General features: G+C 42.0%; 1 protein-coding gene across 14 annotated transcripts in view; it reads right to left on the bottom strand.

Moving 5' to 3' along the window:
* The window catches only part of Kif16b (kinesin family member 16B), a 398,969-nt gene that overhangs the window by 229,716 nt on the left and 148,309 nt on the right, over positions 1–20,944 (bottom strand). For 12 of the 14 annotated variants that reach the window (XR_010047480.1, XM_063248657.1, XM_063248662.1 and 9 more), the window contains 5 exons: positions 9,415–9,447; positions 9,008–9,061; positions 6,291–7,604; positions 1,675–1,771; positions 950–1,000 (listed from right to left, as the gene is read on the bottom strand). Coding sequence is in view for 13 of the 14 variants with exons in the window: in XM_063248657.1 (XP_063104727.1) it covers positions 950–1,000; positions 1,675–1,771; positions 6,291–7,604; positions 9,008–9,061; positions 9,415–9,447 (1,549 nt within the window). In the remaining variant the exon portion in view is untranslated. The remainder of the gene's footprint in view (positions 1–949; positions 1,001–1,674; positions 1,772–6,290; positions 7,605–9,007; positions 9,062–9,414; positions 9,448–20,944) is intronic. The other 2 variants (XM_063248658.1, XM_063248663.1) reach the window with 1 other exon arrangement.

The raw sequence follows: 20,944 nt of genomic DNA, 5'->3' as shown, positions 1-20,944 counted from the left end.
AAAGGCCACACTTAGATGTGAAAATAAGTGCATGACTGTATGTTCAAAATGTAAAAACTTCAGGGCATACATAATAAAAATGGAAAGGCAAGGCCATGGGAAGTTGACAGGTATTTCAACCCAGGGCATACGCCTCCCTTTTTTCAGTCTGTTTCCTGGGTATCCATACTTATGTCCTCCATGTCATCAAAGAAAGCTTGCTGCAGGCCTGCTATGTGCCAGACACCATGCATGGACACAAAATAATGAAAGGTGACACTGTGCTCTGCCTGGGGTTACCTGTTCCAGAGATGGTGTCCAGAAGGGCACATCATTACCAGGTGGTGGTCACAGAGTTATGCTCATGGCAGAACATTCAAATTGGTGCTCCCTGTTCAGTAATATATGGACAGTGGTAGGAAGATTTCTACCATCTAGCAGTTTTGTTGTTTTTAAACCTAGAACCCCAGGAAGCACAGACTCCATAGACCAAGAAAAAGCAAGCAAAATCTCACAAACTATATGTCCAAATAAACTTGAGTTTGACAATCCACCAGAAAAATAAGCTAATGAATCAAGAATAATTCCTTTGTACTACTTCCAACTCATAGTCTATAAATTACAGAGGTTTTTAAAACACGGAGAAGTACTCAGTTTCGTTTCCAAACCTTGTATCTGATTATATAAGTCTGCCTTTCACATGCAGACCAAGGGAAAGGATACTGTTACAAAGGAAAACCTGGGCAAAGCGCCACCACAGCAACATGCCACTCAAGTGAAGCCAGAGCTGTTTTCAACCTGCAGGATCTCATTTAATTTTAAGTCCATATAATAGCTTGCCTTCCCCATTAGCCATTAATCTCACTGGGACTTCAAAATTCTAATTATGCAACTAAACATTAAGAAAATTTAATCACACAAGCATGCCATAATTTAAGTGACCCTATCAATCTGAAAAATCATTACCTACCTCATATTTTAGCTTACGTTGAATAGTGCCATTGTGAAGTTTCTCATTATCCTGAAAAGAAAATAAAAAGCCTTCTATATTAAATTATAGCATGTTCATAAAGGGGAGAAAAACTAATTCGATTAGAAGTATTTATGGGAACAAAATTCTAAAAAAAACATACTTATCATTCAATAATGACAACCCCTCTATAGAATTTATATGCCCCAGGTAAACAAGACTGCATAGATCCATCTGCTTGAAAGAAAATAGAACCATTTGTTCCTAATCTTAAAATTCTATGAGTAATACTGCAAAGAAGAGTTTCTTAGGATATTTCTTAATTTGTAAGTTAGAAATGAACAGTTTCAAAAATTGATAAAAATCTGTCAATGGGAAAATACATTTCTACTTTGAGTAGTTTGCAAAGTAAATTAAATACTCATGGAAATTGGCTATATTTTAGTAGAAAACAGATACCTGTTACATGTAGAATTTTTGTAAATTAAAACTAGTAAAGTATTTTAGGAGACTTTATATTCATTTAAGTTTTCTCAGAATTACAAAAGTATAAAATAAAGTTAGTCTTGATTTAAAACTATTTGTAAACTGTTAAGCTTACTCCAGGCAATATTTGGTAAGAGCTTTTAGAACTTTCCACACTGAATTTTCTCTTAATACTATCACTGTCACCACTAATTTATCAACAAGGTCATTCTGAAAAGCAAATAGCTTCTCCTGCTTACCTTTGTCATATCTGTAGAAGTAGTCCGAGCATCACCAACTGTACGATGCAAATCCTGAAGACGCCTTTGAACTTCTTCTTCAATGTAAGCATTGATTCTGAAAATCATGGAGATGGGACAAATTTGAAGGCTCTAACCACACGTGGTTCCTACGTCTCTCTTTATGATACCCCACTAATACAATTTTTCTCATTCTAAATGCCAAACATTAAAACAGCTCAGGATCAAAAACAATTCTCTTCTATCCAAGGAATCTAGTGCCATGTGTTCACTATCTGTTTTGTTCCCCACATGAGGTAGATTTGAATGAATAACAGTATAATGAGCCAGGAATGGAGACTGAGAGATCCCATCCAAACCTTTTCTGGATTCCCTTTGGAAACCTACTGCAGAGAAGGTGGAAGTTACAGTCAGTGACTTGGGAGGCTCTGAACATCAGGTCTGACTTTTAAGACACAACACCTTGTCTCCTCTCACAGAAAAGGATACTGTAGATGACAGCTATCTCTCAATCACAAGGTCATTTAAAAGAATTGCCAAAAAAATTAAATAAAAGTGTACGTACTCTCAGCTAGGAAAATATTTTTGAATTGTCGTATCACTCTTGGCTTGCCTTGTGCCTCCAACTGGGCTACCTGCTCTGGGCCAGGGAGACCCCATCATAAAGTTCTCCACACTCCCCAGTGCCTTGCACCAGACCACCTCCTCCAAGGAGAATCCAGAGACAACTGACTTCTGAAGCACTTAGCAGGGACTATTTGGTACCCCGCCCCAGGATGTAAGAGACGCTGTGTAAAGTGTTAACAGTTAGCCTGACCCATTCCAGGGGATTTCAACCCAATCCTCTGTTCTGTCCTTCAGAGGACAGAAGTGTGAGACGAGAACTGAAGTCACACTAAAAATGATTCCTGCACCATGGATTGCCCAAGTGAAGTCTGATTCAATTCTCCCCCGTACTCCTACCATTCTACATGCATTGATTACATGGGTTAAATTAAATGGGTTCCATATTTACATCTCAGCGTGACCACTAAATAATGGATAAATCTGCTTTTGTATTTTTAAACACATGCATAATCCTGTCAACATTTCTCTGTATAACTAAAGGGAAATTTTTTAAGTGCTCAGTAAAGAAATATTTTCGATAAACAGCCCAAATAAAGTACAGTATATACCTTTAGTATTGAAACTGAACATGAGGCCAAGCCATTTATAAATCACCTCTCTGACATTCACTTCCGTTTGAAAATACAAACCTAAATTTAATAAGCACCAGCACCTTGCATCTATCTAAATACATTGTGATATCCAAAAACTTATCTCCTCATATCCAGGACTGACCATTAGTTTGAAATGTCCCCATGATACACAGACGGGCAGGAAAAGAATCATTGTTTTCTTATAGTCAGAGAATGAAGAAGTTGATTTATCTGGGAGCTCTAAGCCACAGAGTAATTCACAATGGCACCTAAGCAGAAAATCATTTTATTATTCTACCATCAGATATACATTTAATATGGTCATTCTGAACACACTAGTGCAGTTTTTATAGCAAACTTCATCTGTTTATAATTAATGACATATAAAGTAACTCTGAGCACAAATGTTCTTTCTTGGTATGAGTGAATTCATTCTATAGCTACATTCTTTTCAATCTGGCCTTGTACTACTTTATTCTGGGTAAGCTGGTTTCCCCAGAGCTTATAATTCCACCTTCCCACGTTGACTAGCTGCACCAAAGCTCCATGGAATTTTCTGACCAGTTCTCAGGCCCCTGATTTCCTTCATAAGACTTTTGACCCCATCACTAGCCAGGCAGCAGGCGGCAAACACAGTATTTCTCAGGCACAAGAAGTACCTCCATTTACAAAGTAGTTTATGTAGAAACAACGGTACAAACTAGCCAGTGCAGCCTTCCCCTAAAAAACTCTCTGTACAAAGTTGGCCCCACTGATCACCTGCTTCAGCTGCTGGATTTCATGTTCCAATCTACAGAGATGGGAACCACTGGATTCACTCAGTAATGAACTTCAGGAGCACATACTTTGTAGGAGACATTGTTTTGAAAAACAAACCGCAGACCCAGACAAGAACTCTATGTGCAAAGATCTTTATCCCCTGTTAGTAATTACTAAGTGTCACACACCTGTGAGTAGGGCATCAATTGAAAATGAGGTATAAGAAGGGTGCAGGATGAATGCTGAATGCATCCCAAAGTTGGAGTTTGACCAAGAAAGGGAAAGACACTAGCAAGTCCTTGGCAGTAGCTGTGCAGAATTCTGAGTTCCCCAACTCCTGCCTCAGCAAGGGATGGTTGCAGGATATATATTGCGATTCTGATCAATACTTCTACTTGACAAAGAGATCTAAATTTCAAAGAGCTTTTGGAAACTACCAACTGAAGAGGGGAATCATGGTCAAGGAATTTCTAAGTTCCATCTTCAAATACCAGGCAGGGTGTGAGGATTTAGAAAAGAGGTGGAAGACATCCCAGCTGCAGAAAGCAGTGCGAGCAAAGGAGCTCTTCTGAAGGAATCCACTTTGGCTAGGGCAGAGGCGATGGAAAGAGGAAGGAGGGCAGGCAGACCAAGGAGAGCAGGACAAAAATTCCACGAGAAATTAAAATAAGCCATAAATTGTGGAACCAAATCAGCTCCGATGATAATCCATCAAATATGAGATTCACCTGACAGGAGTTTTTAAAATATAAGGCCATTTTCCCACTGATGGAGGCATGTTTGCCTCTAGGACCATCAGGCTAGACTAGGGCCACATCTACCAGTAAATCTGGCCCTAGGGAACATATGGCCCAGTATCTGAAGGCTGTAGCCCACCTGCTATGCATCACCAAGTTATTTCAGACTGGGTCTCTTATTACTTTATGGACCAAATCAGAGAGTCAGCTAATCTCTTTTAGTCATTCAGTTCCCAAAATCAGAGATTCTAACTTCAGATGCCGACACACCACGATGTCGCCAGCAACCAAATGTGGAAGCCAAGTTCTTAACTCTCAGAAATGCGATCACATAGTCACCAGCTAAGTAAGCATGGTTTTCATAGGAGGCAATGCCCAGTTTAACACAGCCCTTCATCTGCCCACTAACTAGCAATCATTTCCTGAGATCAACTTGCCAAACACAATAATTTTAAAAGAGGAAAAGATATGCATAAAAGAATGAAGTCAGGAGTCCAGAGATGGATAAAAATCAGGGAGCCATGTCAACAGGGTCATAGCAATGCCAAAGAACACAGCAGCTTGTAAACAGGCCATCAGCAATGTTCACAGTAAAAAAGGTATGGTTGTTTAGAAACCTCTGTCAGGCTGGGACTGTGGAAATGATTCTGCAAAGTGGGATTACGGGGGCCCCTAGGATCAGGTAGCCAGGAACAAACAAGGCAACCCAAAGACAACATGTCATGCTTCGAGCTGGTCCCCCTGGACAGCACCCACATGATCAGTAGAGAAGAGGACAAGGTGGCTAAGAGATGAGTGGAAAGAGTCTTGGATCCAAGTTGCCATTCTGCCACTTCTAAGTGTGACTCTAGTCCCCTGTGGCTGCATAACAAATGCAGGTTCAATCTCCCATCAGTTAAATGGATGATGGTATTCATTTTAGTGGCAGAGCAAATGACAACACATATGTGGCATGTAAAACAGTTTGAGTTACACAGGATTATGCCTCATGGCTGACACCATGACTATTATCACATTATCAGATAAGAAAATATAACAATGTACATATGAACAGCTTCTCTGCTATAGTGACAGGTGGGCTTTTCTCCTAAGGCTGCCTGATGTGAGCTATGTGGGTAGCTGGAATGAGCAGGTGGTAGAAAAAAATAACAGTAAAATAAATTAAATCCAGGTCAACAGGACTGAGAAGCCAATGGGAAAGCGAGGTTCAGTGTATTTCTGTCCAACCTATCTCAGATAAATTTAATATTTTAGAAGTTCACAAGGGGCCAGGTGTCAGGTCCTGGCTTGCCCATGAAAAACTGGAAAGAAAATGAAACTCAACAGAAACAGAAACAGATAAAGTTGGAGGGGCCTCACAGAAGAGCAGAAAGCCTAGCCTGGCCTGAACTGATCTCAGCAATGCCTGCTTCATCAGAACTCAAGAAGCTCACAACTTCCTCTGTGCAGCTTCTGCAGCAATGCTGATGTTAACAGCCTCTGTGGAAATGGCAATCTGCATTTGCTACTAGAGAGTATTAATATTAAAGGACTGGTTAAGAAAAGCCAGGGACATCAAGCTAAGAGCGCCTGCTTCACTCCTACTGCACACTGTAGGATACAAATTGACAGCACACCCTCCACTACTTTGAAGTTATCAAACCACTATGCATTCCACAGTCACTGGGGCAATGACCCAGGCTTTGGGTACTTGGTTTTTTGTTAGGCTAATGATTCTGAGAAGGATTCTATGAAGAAACCAAAGAGTGTTCAGGCACACGTTTCTCAAGTTTCATGAAGTAACTGTTTGCCCGTATACTAGAGACTAGAAAAGCTAGGAGAGCTGCTTTCTCGAAAAGGTGATGATACATACCCCATGAGGGGCAGAAAGGAACAATATTTGGTGCCCACTGTATACCACGATCTATGTTCCAGCTCTCACCTGTCCCGCTCTGTCTCCAAGGCCTCCTGATCACCTTCCAGGCCAGCCAGGAGCTCAGTCTGCTCGCTGTTGCTGCTCTGCTCCTCAACCTCCAGGCCCAGGGCAGGGCCTTGCTGCAAAGCTGAGTGCCTGCGCTGCAGCCTGGCCACTGCCCGCTCCAGTGCCTCTCTCTGCTGCTTCTCCTGGGACTCTAGAATCTCCTTCTCCTTTTTCCGCACTTTCTCTTCTTGTCTCGCAACATTAGTGGTGAATTCGAAGGTGGCCTGGAGCTGCTGCAGCTGGCGGGCATGGGCTTGGTGCTGGGCAAGCCGCTCTTCTTTTTCTTCCATTTCTTTCTCCACTTGATACAAAGTGTTGTCCAAGCTGAGTGGGCCCTGGTCAAGGACTTCACGCGCCCTCTGCTTTTCTTCCAACAGAGCTGGCAGCTGATTTTGCAGGAGGTCCTCTAGCTGGCGTTCCTTATACCGCAGCCTGCATTCTACTGCCTTTATTTTCTCTAAATCGTGAGCCACCTGAGAGATACCTGGGCCACTACCACCGTTTTTTGCCAGCAACCTGGAGTCCATGTCTTTTTCACACTGTAAGCGCTCCAGGACTTCCTGCTCTTCCTGGACTTCTTTACTCAGGAGGTGTTCCTGCTGGGCCAGCTCCTGCTCTGCAGTGGCTAGCTGGATTAGCTGCCGTCTCTTGAACTCTAGGAAACGCAGCTGGCCCGCTTCTGGCTCCTGGCCACCCATGTCCCTTGTAGCTGGCGCCTCCCTGGCCTGCAGCAGCACTGCCCTGATGCCCTCGAGCTCATGTTTCTCCTCCTGGGCCCGCAGGACCATGCTTCGCTGAAGGGGGGCCAGCTCCTCCCTCTCTCGCAGCTGCTCCTTCAGCTGGGCCACTAGCAGCACCTGCTCCTTCTCCTGCTCCTCCAGCCTCTGCTTCTCCATAGCCAGCCTGGTGCACTGCTCATCTTTTTCCCGCTGCAGCCGGCCCAGCTCCTGGAATATCTCCATTTTCTCGGCCTGCTCACTGCTGCTGAGTTCCTGGAGCCAACGGAGAAAGCTCTCTTCCTCCTGTTTCCTCTTCTGCAGCTCAATCTCCTGCTGCTCGCGCAGCCTCTCCTCCTCAAATTTTTCCTTCTCAGCCAGCAGGTCCTTGAGCTTGTTCTCGATGTGGAAGCTACGGCGCTTGAGGCTCTCCTCCTGCTTGCGAATCTCCCGCTTGACGATTTCCGTCTCCTTGCGCTGTGTCTCCACCTCCTGCTGCATGCGCTCCAGGGCTGCTTTGTCCGACTTCTGCTTTTCCTCCATCTCTTCTATCAGCTTCCTGCAAAGCAATTTCAGACCCATCATGACTGGCTTGCTACATTCAGATGGTGCCTTAACTTGAACACATGTGAAACATAAAGCCAAACTCTTCATTAAAATAACACAGGAAGTACCATCCCTTCAAGTTTTTAGAAACATGGTCTTTACATTTTTTACTGTTTAACTGTCCTATCTATCATCTGGCTACTCTTCTGAAGTAGCTTCTGGCACCATTATTTTGTGGAGCATAAAATTATAATGTGTTATGTATGATAATTAAAAACAAAACAACCCTGAGTTCAAAGAGAAAAAACAATGTCCAATTTACACTTAAAGTTAATGTGAATAATTTTATTTGGTGCAAAGAGCAAATCTCATCAGAGGTTCAGTTACAAGATGCCATTCAATAAAAACACTATGCCTTCTTCAGCTCTCCGAGGTCGAATATCAAAGTCAAGATAATTGACAATTCATTGATCTAGCTCAACTTCATGCTACTTAGCACTTAATCACTAGTTTAGGACAAAGGTTGATCACCAAATGGCCCAAAAGATTAGCTTACTGATGCATAACACTGAAAATAACCACAATTCCCATTAGAATACTCAAATGTATGATTCTGTAGGTGACATGCTCCTGCCTCACAGAGTGCTAAATTAGGTTTTGGGGGTCAGGATGGCCTCTACAGAGCAGGGGGTGTACTGTAGATAGTCTCCATCTCCTGACCACCAAACATCTGTCCCGTATAATGCAAGGAAATAAACAGATTCATTTGTGACACTTATGCATCAGATTCTAGAAAATAAAGGTCTAATCTGAAGATTTTCTATGGCTTAATTTCTACTCCAATACCTATACATGGTATAATTTTTAGCTTGTTAAACAGGACAGAATAAAGAAAAAGGAGAAAATACAGTTTTATTAAGCAAAGAAAATTTCAGAATATATGAAGAACTCTCCAAGGTAAACAAATACCCAGATCAGACATACATGTATAGCCTAAAAGAAAAATGAGTAAAAAGTATGAAGAGTTACAGATGGAAAATATAAATGGAACAACAGCAATATGGGAAGATGTTTAAAAACTGGAGGGTCAGGCAATAAGGGAAAATTTTTTTTGATTTTGCATTCAACCTTTAGTCATTCTTTTGGCCTTTCAAAAACAAACTCAAGGAATATTAAGAGAAGAAAGGCTTTTGAGTTAAATTCAAACATATATATATATATATATATATATATATATATGATATACTAGTGTGTCTAAACTATTTAAACATGAAGTAAATTCAACAATTTAAATAATTACTACCATAGAAGACAAGTAAATTCAGTTGTGGGAAAGACAGGCCCTGAAACAGATGCGAAGGAAAGGTGCAGGTTATTCACTGGGGATCCACAAACCTTGAGCCCCATACTCCTTACCTTTTACTTTCTAATTTTTCAAGTTCTTCACGCTGTTGTCGCTCAAATTCAAGTCTAATAAAATGAAATGAAAATAAAGTCACTTTCTTCCTAAATGAGCTTGTATCTCTCACTGTTTATAAAATCATATATTACAGACAGCATTGGTTTCTTAACTACTGTTTTTAATTACCATGGATTAGCAAGTTTAATATGCATTCTTTGCTCTATAACTATGATTAAAAATTAGACATAATTCTAGATGCTTGAACTCAAGACTAAAAAGGATAAATTTGACTTGACAAAAAAAAAAAACAAATGTCACTATATCATGAAAAAGCAGAGTTACACATGACTTCTAAACAACAAGCATATCTATGCCATGCAGCTTAGTCACTGATGAGTATGTAAAAATGCAGAATCTCTACCTTAGACAGATGGGTCCTTTTACAGGGAAAAGACTGCCAAGGGGGTAGAGAAAAGGAGAGAGCACAGACACCAATTAAGAAGATAATTTAACAAGAGGAAACACCAGGAGAAAAGCAGTAAGGTATTTAAAAGACAACAGCCATGCACAAATTGAAAGGTCTTTTTCTAAATATTACATTCCCAAAATTCATTCAGCAAGCGCCTCAAAAAATTAGCTCTGTTATGTTTGGCACATTTTTCATGATAATCACAGTACTGCTAATAACTGAGTATCAGTAATAATGGTAAACACTATATAGGTAGCTAGGCTGGTTACAGGTCCAAGATCCTCCTGCAATTAGTAACCAGGTGACACAGGACTTTTTGAGGTACTGAGATTGTAAACAGATTTATACAATGGCAATAGAATAAAAGGAGGCAGATTTTTGGGAATTTTTGTAAAAATACTGATAACACAAGCTGATTCCCAAACACTGGATTTGATTATTGCAATGTTGTACTATTACTGTTAAATAGCATGAACTATAAATTTTGAACTTATACATTTTCTTGTTGTCATAAATAGAAATCACAGTGAAAAGCTAAACTATTATAGCTAAGCTAAAATCCACTATAGTTTGTTTTCATTAAATAAAGCAGAAATCCAAATAGGTAAAAGACTTACTTTTCTAACAATTAACAAATACTTCAATAAAATCTCTTCATTTTAATTAGGGCTGATAGTGAGAAGAAGATACCTGGAGGCTTTTATAAGCAGAGTGTCTACAACAGTGGTGGCAAACCTACAGTACATGTGCCACAGTGAGCTGTTTGTATCACTGAAATCTCTAAAAAGTTTGCCATCACTGTTCTAAGACATGGTAGGTGCTGTGCCAATTCACACATCTTAGCTTTCTTTTTAAACCCACCTGAAAATTCTTAAGGTAGCAAATGGTACCTCCATTGCACATATGAGAAACATATCAAGGTAAAATTTGGTGTCACCAACTTTAGAACCTCTAAAATCCAACTTCTTAAGTACCCTCTATTGACTTAATTTATAAGCAATGCTCAAGTTCATGACACAAAATATAAGTACTAAGTCCTTTACTGAAATTTGCTATTGGGGTTGCATTTAGCCCTCCATCAAATGAAAATAACCTGCAGCCTATTATAGACATTGCTATCTATGTGAAATCAGTCAGGTCAATACATACAAAGAACTTTTTCTAGCCATAAGGTTCAGCCCCTATGCCATCACTTTAGGTAGGTATTAGGCTTCATTAAAATTAAACAATTTAAAATTTAAAAAAAATTAAAATGTGATCATTTTCTTTAATAGAATCCTTGGAAACGTCACAATTGATTATTTTCAGACGCCGTATTTTCATAGTCAGAAAGTATTACAGGATAAAACACTTTTAAAACTATAGAATTTTCCTAATGGAATTGTCTTTATTCTCATTTTTTTCCCTGTGAACAACAGCCCAATGCACCTATGAGTGGATGCTGCCTCACAATGTCATCTGTATGTGGCTACAAGGCAAATTCCACAGTGAGAACCTGGATGAAAACCCGTCATCCGAGGCTTGTTTATAACATAGTTCTCATTTTCATCAGGTTCTGTGCCTGACACTAGGCATATTTTACTTTTCCTCCCAACCTTAGGAGGTGGCCACCCTTATCATTCACAATTACAAAGCACAAAACTGAGGCTTCAGGTAAATAAGTAGCACAGGAACGCCTCATGCCCAAATCTGATGCTAAAATCTACACTGTCAACCACTATAATTGTTAGGGAGCTGCGTGGTCTCAAGGAAATGATAAAATTTGTACTACTTCCTGTGACATTTAACTGAGCACTTACTTTCGTCATTGAGTACAGAAGTGATGTGATGTGTTATATGGAAGTTTAAGAGTCACAGATGAGTCTCTGTCTTCTGCCATGTCAGAGAAAGGACAGAAACAAAGGAGAAAAGAGGGAAAAGTGACTATACTGCCCAGAGGCTAGCAGTGGATGTGAGACTATAGCCAGCCTTGGACACGTCATTTTTATGGAAGTTAAAGAACAAGCCCTACCTTAGAGGGTTTGTAGTCAGGATTAGGTGAGATAAACACATGTAAAATTTCTGTACAGCACCAGCTTATGCTGTGTGTCACATGTCACTGTTAGTTTGGGAGCCACTCTCAATGTTTTGGTTCAATGAGACAAGGAGAGTTGAGGCAGGGGGTGGGGGTGGGCGGGCAGTAGTGGTAGCTGTCAAGGGCATGTACCAAGATGGTAGGGACCACTGAAGTCACTGACCAACTCACTCCACATCTGGCACTGCTCAGAGTGCTTTGCGTTTCCCCAGACTGACCTTGTCCTGCCTTCTGGAAGGCACGCTCCTTCTCACATCCAAGGATTCCGAAGGCTGATCTAAAGGTGATGTACAGTAAGAAGGGGAAAACTGACAGTGACCTGGCACTCAGGCCCTTGGTAAGGCTGGAGGTTCCAATGTGGGATTTGCAGCAGTTGAAGCTGTAAGAGTCGGGGAAGTTCCCCAGGACAAATGAGAAGTATCAAAGACCATAAGTACTGCAGACACTGGTAGAGAAGAGTAAGCCCTCGAATGAGAAGAGGGTGAGCAATCTGAGAGACAGAAGGGCAGGAAGCAGGACGCGCATAAAAGCAAAGCAAAGAGGAGGCTTCAATGATGAGCTGGTACTAAGTGACTGAGGAATGTCAAGCAGTACACACAGGGCCCAGGGAGCACGCCCTGGACCTGGAACACACGGCCACAGGGTGACCTGTGTTGGGCTGCAGCCTGCCTGCGGTAAGCTGGGGAGCAAAGGGAAGGCTGCAGGGTACAACACAGCAGGGAGCTTCCTCAATGGTTTCAGTTGTGACATGGAGGTGGCAGATTTAAGACACCAATGTTCTTTTTAATAAATGAAAGACACGTGCCTATCTGACTCTGGGATAAAGAAGCTAGGAGAGAGGGACTGGACAGAAAAACCTGGGAGAAGGCTGAAAAGCTCTGATGGACAGAGATGAGGGAACACACCACAGGGTGTAGTGCAGCATGAATCCTGACTCCTGCAGGAGCACAGAAGAATCCCTTAACCCTTCTAATTCTATTTCCTCACCAGAAGACAGATTCACATTTGATCCTGGTTTTCCCCAGGTGACAGGCTACAGTGAGAGCACACATGACCACAGTGAATAAATGCTACCAGCCATCAGTTCTACGGGTGGATATAGTTACTCCAAGAAAGGTACACCAAGAGCTCGCCCTTGGAACAGGAAGGGAGGAGGAAAGGGTATTGCAAGGCAGATCTGGGAGGTGAGGGTGTTATTCTGCTAGGCTCCTGTATTCTGCGGGGTCAGAAACAAGGTCCTCTGCTAAAAGCAAGGAGATAGCCGGTGGTGTTTCAGGGATTGGAGAAATTATTTGTACTAGGTGAAAGCACCCAGGGCTAAGAGAACTCATAAAGAAAATGAGGCAAAAAAACAAAAACAAAAAAACAATGGCATGATTCAAGTTTTGAGATTATTAATTTCCAGAGGCCCAGATCTTTGTGCTGATGTGCTTTTCTCTTGTAGCACTGAGCTGAGATGCCTGGACAGTGACCCTGGGAAGACATAGTTCAGTGGCACAAAAGCTGGGACTCGGGCAGATGACAAAAGGACCATTGAGGATTCCAGAAGAGCAGGGTTCAATACTGGTATTGAACTGGTATGAGGAAATGATTAGATACTGAGGAGGGTCTAAATGAGGATAAAATAAGGCTTCAAAGAGAGAGCAGGAAATCACATTTCTAGGATACAGTGAGCACTACCTAAGTAGTAGGTTGCAAGATGAGTTATCCATACAAAATCACCAAGACAGCAGCAGTGCTGAGAAAGCAGGTGAAAGACACCAGGGTGAAGAGCTGGAAGGGGAACAGCAACTGTAAGAAAAGGCAAAGAGAGTGGGCGAGCAGTGGGCAGCAGTGCTGTGATCTGGGCCAGGCTTGAAGGAGACCTAAGGCCTCTGGTGATCCCAGCCCCTGCTCAGGGAGGTGTTTTCAGCTTAGAGTGTTTGATGGCATGGAGCAGGGAACCCTTGGATCAATAGCAGCTGCCGAGTCCACAGACGAGTGGCTGCAGTTTTGGGTAGGATTGCTGGAAATGGGTTGGATCTACAGAAATATAAAATGCTAAAATAAAAAAATCAGAGAGTGCTATTTTAATTCTCAGTGAAGAGCTGTGACTTTTCTGTGACCTGTTTCTAAACAGAGCTTTGCTATTTTCTACTAAAAGCCTGTGGCAAATAATGATTACCATTTCCTAAAAATATAGGAGTAGCAATTCAAAACTAAACCAACAACAACAACAACAACAACAACAACAAAAAAAAAAAAAACCCATAAAGATGCCCAGTCTTAAAAACAAAGCCACAAACAGCGTAAGAGTCATAATTACAGTCAGGGTCGGTATTTTAAATGATGTGAATTGTTACTAATAACCATATAACTTCTATTAAGTATTACATATCTACTAATTATACTTTTAAATGCATTTCTCTCCATACCCCATGATAATTATTTACATCACAAGCCACAATAGATTATAAAATATAAATGCAAATGTGTATCAAGTAAACTATCAACTATAATTGTATTTGAAAGCAGCTTCATTTAAATTAAGTACAACTCACTATTACACTTTACTAGAATGATCATGGCTCTAAATGCTAATTTTCCAAATGTTATAATTAAAAGGAAAATCACAAAAGGATGCTATTTTTGCTGCTTTTAGCATTTTAAAATGATATCTGGAAGTACACATACTGTGTTAGGTCCAACAGAAAAGCAGAGCACAGGGCCCATTTTTATCAGAAATAATTTCTTCTCATTAAGAGATATCTACAGTTTTTTATATAATTGCACATCTTGCAATTTACATTCCTGTTAGTAGGAATAATGCAAAAAGTGAAAGGGTAGGAATTTCTCAGCTCATACCATTGCATTGAAAGTGAGACTGATGAAAAAGAAAAGAAAAAAAATTAAATGAGTTGAAAGGATGAATATCCAATCCTATGTTATTCTTGTGGTGATTGACTAAGTGCCTCTGATGCAATTTCACGTCCTAAACACAGGAAGATAGCTTGCCAAGCCGACCACACGTGTGCCAGCCACTGTAGCAAGATGGATAAAGAGACTGACAGAATTAGGCCCACAGTACCAGTGCCTGGAAGGGAGACTTCCCAGGCCACGAGGTGGGCTGCACAGTGCTAAAGGTAGAGCCTCCAGTGGAAGTTTTACTCTATTTTCTCAGCAGGATGAATGATCAGTTAAGGGAAACATCATTAGTTGAAAGGTAGGCTTGGACTTTTCATGACCTTTAGGTTAAAGTCAATGTAGGACTGACTTTTGTGGACAAATGACCCATGCAGATGTACAGGGTCTAAGCTCATATGAGTCCCACATGTGATGCTCTGCTGTTGCCATCTTGAAATTCATAAAAATACTGGAAATTCTGGAACAATAGCCATAGGAATACTGGATCCTGCAAAGGATATTGCCATTTCTTGTCACACATTTGTTATCTCTGAATGAACTCTGGTTCCACTGCCTGGAGTGTTTGATGGTGTTCCTTGGTGAGGAACTAGAGCCAGCCTGGAACTCAGCAGAAGATGGTTTCCTTCTCCCTGATCCTTTACAGGAGATTGGGTTCTGATCCCAGCGGGCGCTGCAATGATTTAAATTAAAAACCATTGAGCTTCTCATCACCCTGCCGTGCATAGGAACTTTCAGCCAGTTTCATATAATTTCACAGCTGGGCAAATCCCAAGGAGACTGGGGCATCTTAAAACTGAAGAAAGTCTGGCTGTACGTATTTGGGTTTCTGCTGGTATGGTCCAGTCCCCTCTGATGTTCTCAACATTCTCTTAAGGCCTCTCCTCTAGGGGAGACCTAGGGAAACTGAGGTGAGAAACCACCAGCCATTTACATGGCTGCTCAGTCTTCACAGGAAGGCTTCTGGTCTTTCCTCTGGGTCTCGGCTCTCTAGAAAGCTGAGAGTAGCTGCTTTGTGGAAATAACTGAAGTTTCTAGGTCACTCTTTCCCTCACCTTTTCCAGACAGAATTAGGTAACTCTACACGTCAGGTATCTAACAGCACAGTGCCCACAGCACAACTCTCGGATCAAGAGAACTCGCACTGTAGTTTAATCTAAAACTTTGTAAAATTAAACTCTTTTTAGGTTAAGTCAGAGTTTAGAACATAAATATCTAAAGCACTTGGGTTTTCTAGAAATGAAGCTTCAAGTCACTAGGAGAAAAACTTAAGACTGTCTGAAGAACTAGTCTGAAATCTTCTGTTACAAATTGAAGTATCTAAAGAAAAGATCATTTTTTAAAGCAATAAAATTTCATCCTAAAAGCATTCCCGCCAAGTTTCTCCCAGCCTATTTCTGATAACAGTGGTGTAAGCTGCTCTAAAAAGGTGACCATATACGTTACACCAGAGACATTCCTGACGAAGCCTAAGATCACAGATGGTTCAAACTGGATGGAGACTCAAGAGATCAGACCTTTATATCCCTCTACACATACATATCCCTCCCTCCCTTCTGCTGCCTCCCTTCTACCTTTCAGCCCAGGAGACAGAGGTCCGCAGAACAGGAGAGTAAGATCCAAGGTAAGCGCCTCTTCAGAGTAGACACAGGACAGCTCACCTCTGTATTCTGCACCTATTCTCATCTACCCTGGAATCAGTCTCACCTCCACAACCAAACCACAGTGCCTGGCACTCCAGAAAGAACCTCCCCAAAGCTAAAAAGGGCTTAAAATGGTTCCAAAATGTACATGCCCTGCTGGGAGGGGGTGCTGCAGGCAGCTTCCTGCCACTGTCTAGTCACATGTCAGGAGGTCCCACACTCCTTTAACCAAGCTCCTGGGGCATACAAGGCAGGACTGTATGGGGGAATATAATTGGGGGAAAAGAACTGTCACTTGTAAGACAGCGAGTCCCAAATGAAAGCAAATGGGACACGCATAGCACATGGAAGGTAACACACCAACAAAGGCACATGACTCTGGCAGGAGCGGACAGAGAGGGCCTGTCCAACTAGGATGATAGGAGGCCACATGGAAGAGACGCAGGCTGAGCCAGGCTTTGCAAGGGACAATGTGAGGACAGGCACAGGACAGTGACTGGGGACAGATTTAGTGAAAGAAAGACAGAGAAGGAATACAAATGGAAAGTCCACACAGAACCGAGAGGAGCCCCAATTGTCTACTGTTTTGATTAAACAAAGAGATGTGGTGAGGCATGAAAGTGGGAAGCTGGACCCTGAGTTGTGCATCACAGGTCAAGCTGATGCTCTCCAGGGACCGATTCCTGATGGGCTGCTCTTTAACCTCATCCTAGCTTCAGTCATGACACTCAGAAGTGGGGGTTCCTTTGCCTATCAGTGCATTTGTTCACCATGCCATCAGGGTGCTTGCTGCTGTCCTGGGCATTGTGGAGTCACAAAAAGCCAAGGCCTTGCCCCCATAAACTTTCCATCCTCCAAGGGGAGCAGGTAACTAATAAAGGCTGACTATATCACCTGACATTTGCTTTGGAAATGAGTAAAACCAAGGAAGAGGGTAGAGAGAAAAGGGGACATGGAGGAGACAGCTGCCCCAAGCAAAGGAGCAGACAGAGGATAGCCTCGTGCGGGGGGGGGGGGGGGCGCTGGGCAGAGACCAGGAGACTCAGCACATGGTGTGGTGTGAATCCACTGAGCTGGGAAGGGAAGAAGCCGGGGAGGGGGCCCTAGGTGAGAATTGGACCCAGAGCCACAGAGGTCACAGAGCAAGGATGTCCCCCTCTACTAGGGCTCCTCCCCACCACGGCTCATGGCTTTTCTGCAAGGCACACAAAAGGTGCTCAACCAACAATTCCCCTGGAAAGCACCTAGAAGACAATGGTGTGAGCTTCAGAGACAGAACCCCTCTCAGGAGTCACATCAGACCAAATGGCAAGAGGACAGTGCCAGCTGATACAGGCTTCTCCTGATTCAGGAAGTAACTTTGGACACACGTCACACTTTTTGAGGGGAATTCACTGCAGCAAACTTAGAGATACAGGTGAGTAAAACACAGCCCTGCACCATGAAGGCTCCAGCACTGCTATCAGCTATACCTATCCCCAGATAGCTGAGTCTACAGAGAAGTCCACAAAGGAATCATTTGCTCAAAACACATACTTGGGACAAGTTCCCAAGTCATTGACTATTATTGCACAACGTGGCCAATAGCTTGAAGTCCCACATGGGTACACCGTGTAGACCATTCTGAAGAAGAGTTTGGTGGGTGTCCACTGGACAGCCCAAGAAGAGCTTAGTTACGAAAAGCAAAGCCAAGCCAAAGGAAAGGAGCAAAGAAAGGAAGTCTGCAGATGCAAAGGCAGCTTACGATGCACCACAGTTCCCGTGTGGTGACCACACCTCACAGGAGTGAAGAGCTCTACGAGTGTGCTCTGCACATCCATACGCCTTTGACACTGCACGCAGAAAGACAGTGCTAACGCACCTGGCAGAGCCTGCCTGAAACATAGCTTCCACAGCACCAAAGGAGCTGGTGAAAGTCTGGGCTGTCCTGAGCCCCGATGGCTGCTCCACGCCTAGCTTGCCACCTTTCCTTTTCAGGGCTCCAACTCTCCCTGGCATCTTGCTTCATTGAGCTCTATGTTGCTATAATATAAATATCAACCACTGTCACATAAAGGAATTTTTATTTTTTGGTCTTTGTTTTTTGAGATAGAGTCTCACTCTGCAATTCAGGCTGGCCTTGAACTCACTTACATAGCCCAGGCTGGCCTTCAACTCAAGGGAGATCTTCCTGCCTCAGGCTCCCGAGTGTTGGGATTTCAGGTATATGCCACCACGCCCAGCTCAAATACGAAATCTAGATTCATGATAGGGTGCTTTTCTAGCATGTATGAGGCCCTGGGTTCCATCTCCAGCACGTCAGAACCCAAACAAAAGAATCTAAGGTGTGGATTTGGCTCACAAAATAGCAAAGTGGATAAAGATTTATAAGATAACTTATTGTGATGTTATCAACAATTTAAATGGGGGGGTCAAAATAGTCTGGAGGGAGGGTCCCTAATGATTAGCAAAAGTCAATCACTTCACAGTTTATCCCAAGCAACACCCGGCCAGCATGTCAGTTTATGCATTGACCCTCCTGAGTGTCCCTCAGGCAGGTGTCACTTGAACCTTTCAATTCTTGTATTGAAAAAATTTGATAAAATTCCCATTTTTATATATCCTGTTACCTTATAAAAATTAATGGACAAAATTTCAATTTTTGGTCATTCTGTACTGATAAGTGGTTAAATTTTGATATAAACAGAATGATCATGTACAGTGGCCTCAGAAAAAGCTTACAATAGAAGGTTAGTACAAAAGCTTAAGACAGAATTGTATCTTGAGTGTGCCCTTGAAGTTTTTATCTATTATGATGCAAGATCACATCTGACACGCTATTATATACAGTACACTGTTATGTAGAGTGTACTCTTAAAAATAGAAGTGGAAAAAAATAGAAGTGGAAGGGGGGCTGAGGATTTAGCTAGGGGTTGTAAGCACTTGCTTGGCAAGCACAAGATTGTTGAGTTCTGGTACAAAAAAAAACCATAGAAGTTGATATATCAATGTAAACTGATGACAGTTTCTCAGTGGAAGGATTACAAACATTTGTGATTACTTATTCATTTCTGAGTGCACTACTTTTTTACAACAAGCATGTCTTTTTATAATGAGAACTTCTTGGTTTTTTTTTTTTTTTGTTTTTGTTTTTTTGTATCAGGAACCCAACTTGGGACCTCACAATTGCCAGAGGGGCATTGTGCTGCTGAGCTACATCCCCAGTCTAAAATTTTTTATTGTAGCAAGTGTTTCACATTTGCTTTGCCTTTGTCAAACTCTAGTTCATTCCTACTGTTTTTGACCAATAAAGGCAACCGACTTCAGAATATCTAAGACAGTGGGGCCACTGCTACTAACTGGACATTTGAAGTTATTTGAGCTGGGAAAAGGCCACTCAAAGTTGAGTACTGTACAGTGTCTGATCAAAGAAGGGACAGAAATGTCTTCACTGGAGAACAATTCACAATACATAAATTCTGACCAAATTTTTTTCCTCAAACACCTAATTAGAGCTGGGGACACAGAGTTGAGAAAATGAAACCCTTTCACTTACCACTAAATACAAAGACCAACAGTTGCACCAACAAACATACTTAACATGGTTAAGGAGATGAAACTGGGCTTGAGAAAGAGATCTCTGAACTGGTATCTAGGAGATCATATAGATTTTGGCGGGTGACAAGGTGGTGGATACCTGGGCCAGTGTTCCAGGATGGGAACAGAAGATGCAGACCTGGGAGCAGGAAGGACCATACAACTGGAACTCCTGACACAATCAGCAATATACTCTAATCAGGGAAATTAACCTGCAACAGAGCACTAACAGCAGGAAATCAAGTTAATACAGGATCATTCTGGAGTGCAGGACTAGGAGGAAGCCTGCTCTCTTCTACTCTTGCCCATAACAATCGCTCAACATTCCACTTAGGAAATCTCATGTGCTCAGCTGACCTTTAAAACTCTGCTGTAGAACATGCAATTACAAAAGGAGAGACACACATAGTCCACTACTCAGACAAGGCAATCGAAAATAACCGATCAAGATAAATTGCTGTTTGACTTCAACAGCTCCTCTTTCTGCCTATTTTGGAAATAGGAAACAAATAGAACACATCATTTAAAATAGCTCAAAGTGGACTAATACTCAGGACAGGAAAGCAAAAGCCCACTCTGTAATTAACACTAATCTCACTTAATGGAGAAAGTAGCCCACTTCTTTTGAAATACTGCTTTCAACACAAGTTTCCTAACACTGTGTGTCTTAACAAGCTATTTAAACCAATCTATAGCAATTCTAAAGCTAGTAGATGGCCCATAAAACAGCAAGACAACTGAGACCAAAAACTGAAAAAGGAATCAGCACTTAGGCAAACTAAACTAAAAAAAAAAAAAAAAAAACAGCAGAGACAAACAGTAAATAACCATCAATGAAAACACAAGCTAACTACCAAATTACCAGCAACATAAATATCGCCAACAACATGTATAAAACTTCCATGCTCAATATCAGCCAGGGATAAACTGGATAAGACAATTTACAAAGTAAGAGGAAGTGAACAAGGAGAAAGAAAAGCGTAGCCAGCAGGAGAAGTACTCACAAAGGAAAGTGCCCTTTCCTCCCAGCGCATGTGGTGCAGTTAGGACCCTGACTTCATCCATAGGTGGAAGTTCCACTGTCTACAAGTTCTCCAGCTACAGCCAAGGCCCTGCTGCAAAGGGGGAAAGCAAGTTTCTCTGGATCGCATTTACTAAATACCTGTTAAACTCCAGGTACTGTTCTGGGCACTGAGTGGGCAACAAACTAGGCTGTGTACCTGAGTTTTGAACTAAAAGACATAAGTGAAGCTGAGTCTCCAATCAAGGAAGGATGTAACTGTGACGA

The sequence above is a fragment of the Cavia porcellus genome, unplaced genomic scaffold (genome assembly GCF_034190915.1).
Source record: "Cavia porcellus strain 051 isolate PalLab524CR breed Dunkin Hartley unplaced genomic scaffold, mCavPor4.1 scaffold_5, whole genome shotgun sequence".
NCBI lineage: Eukaryota > Metazoa > Chordata > Mammalia > Rodentia > Caviidae > Cavia > Cavia porcellus.
Note: the sequence above shows the minus strand (reverse complement) of the source record. Positions and strands in the feature narration are given on the sequence as shown.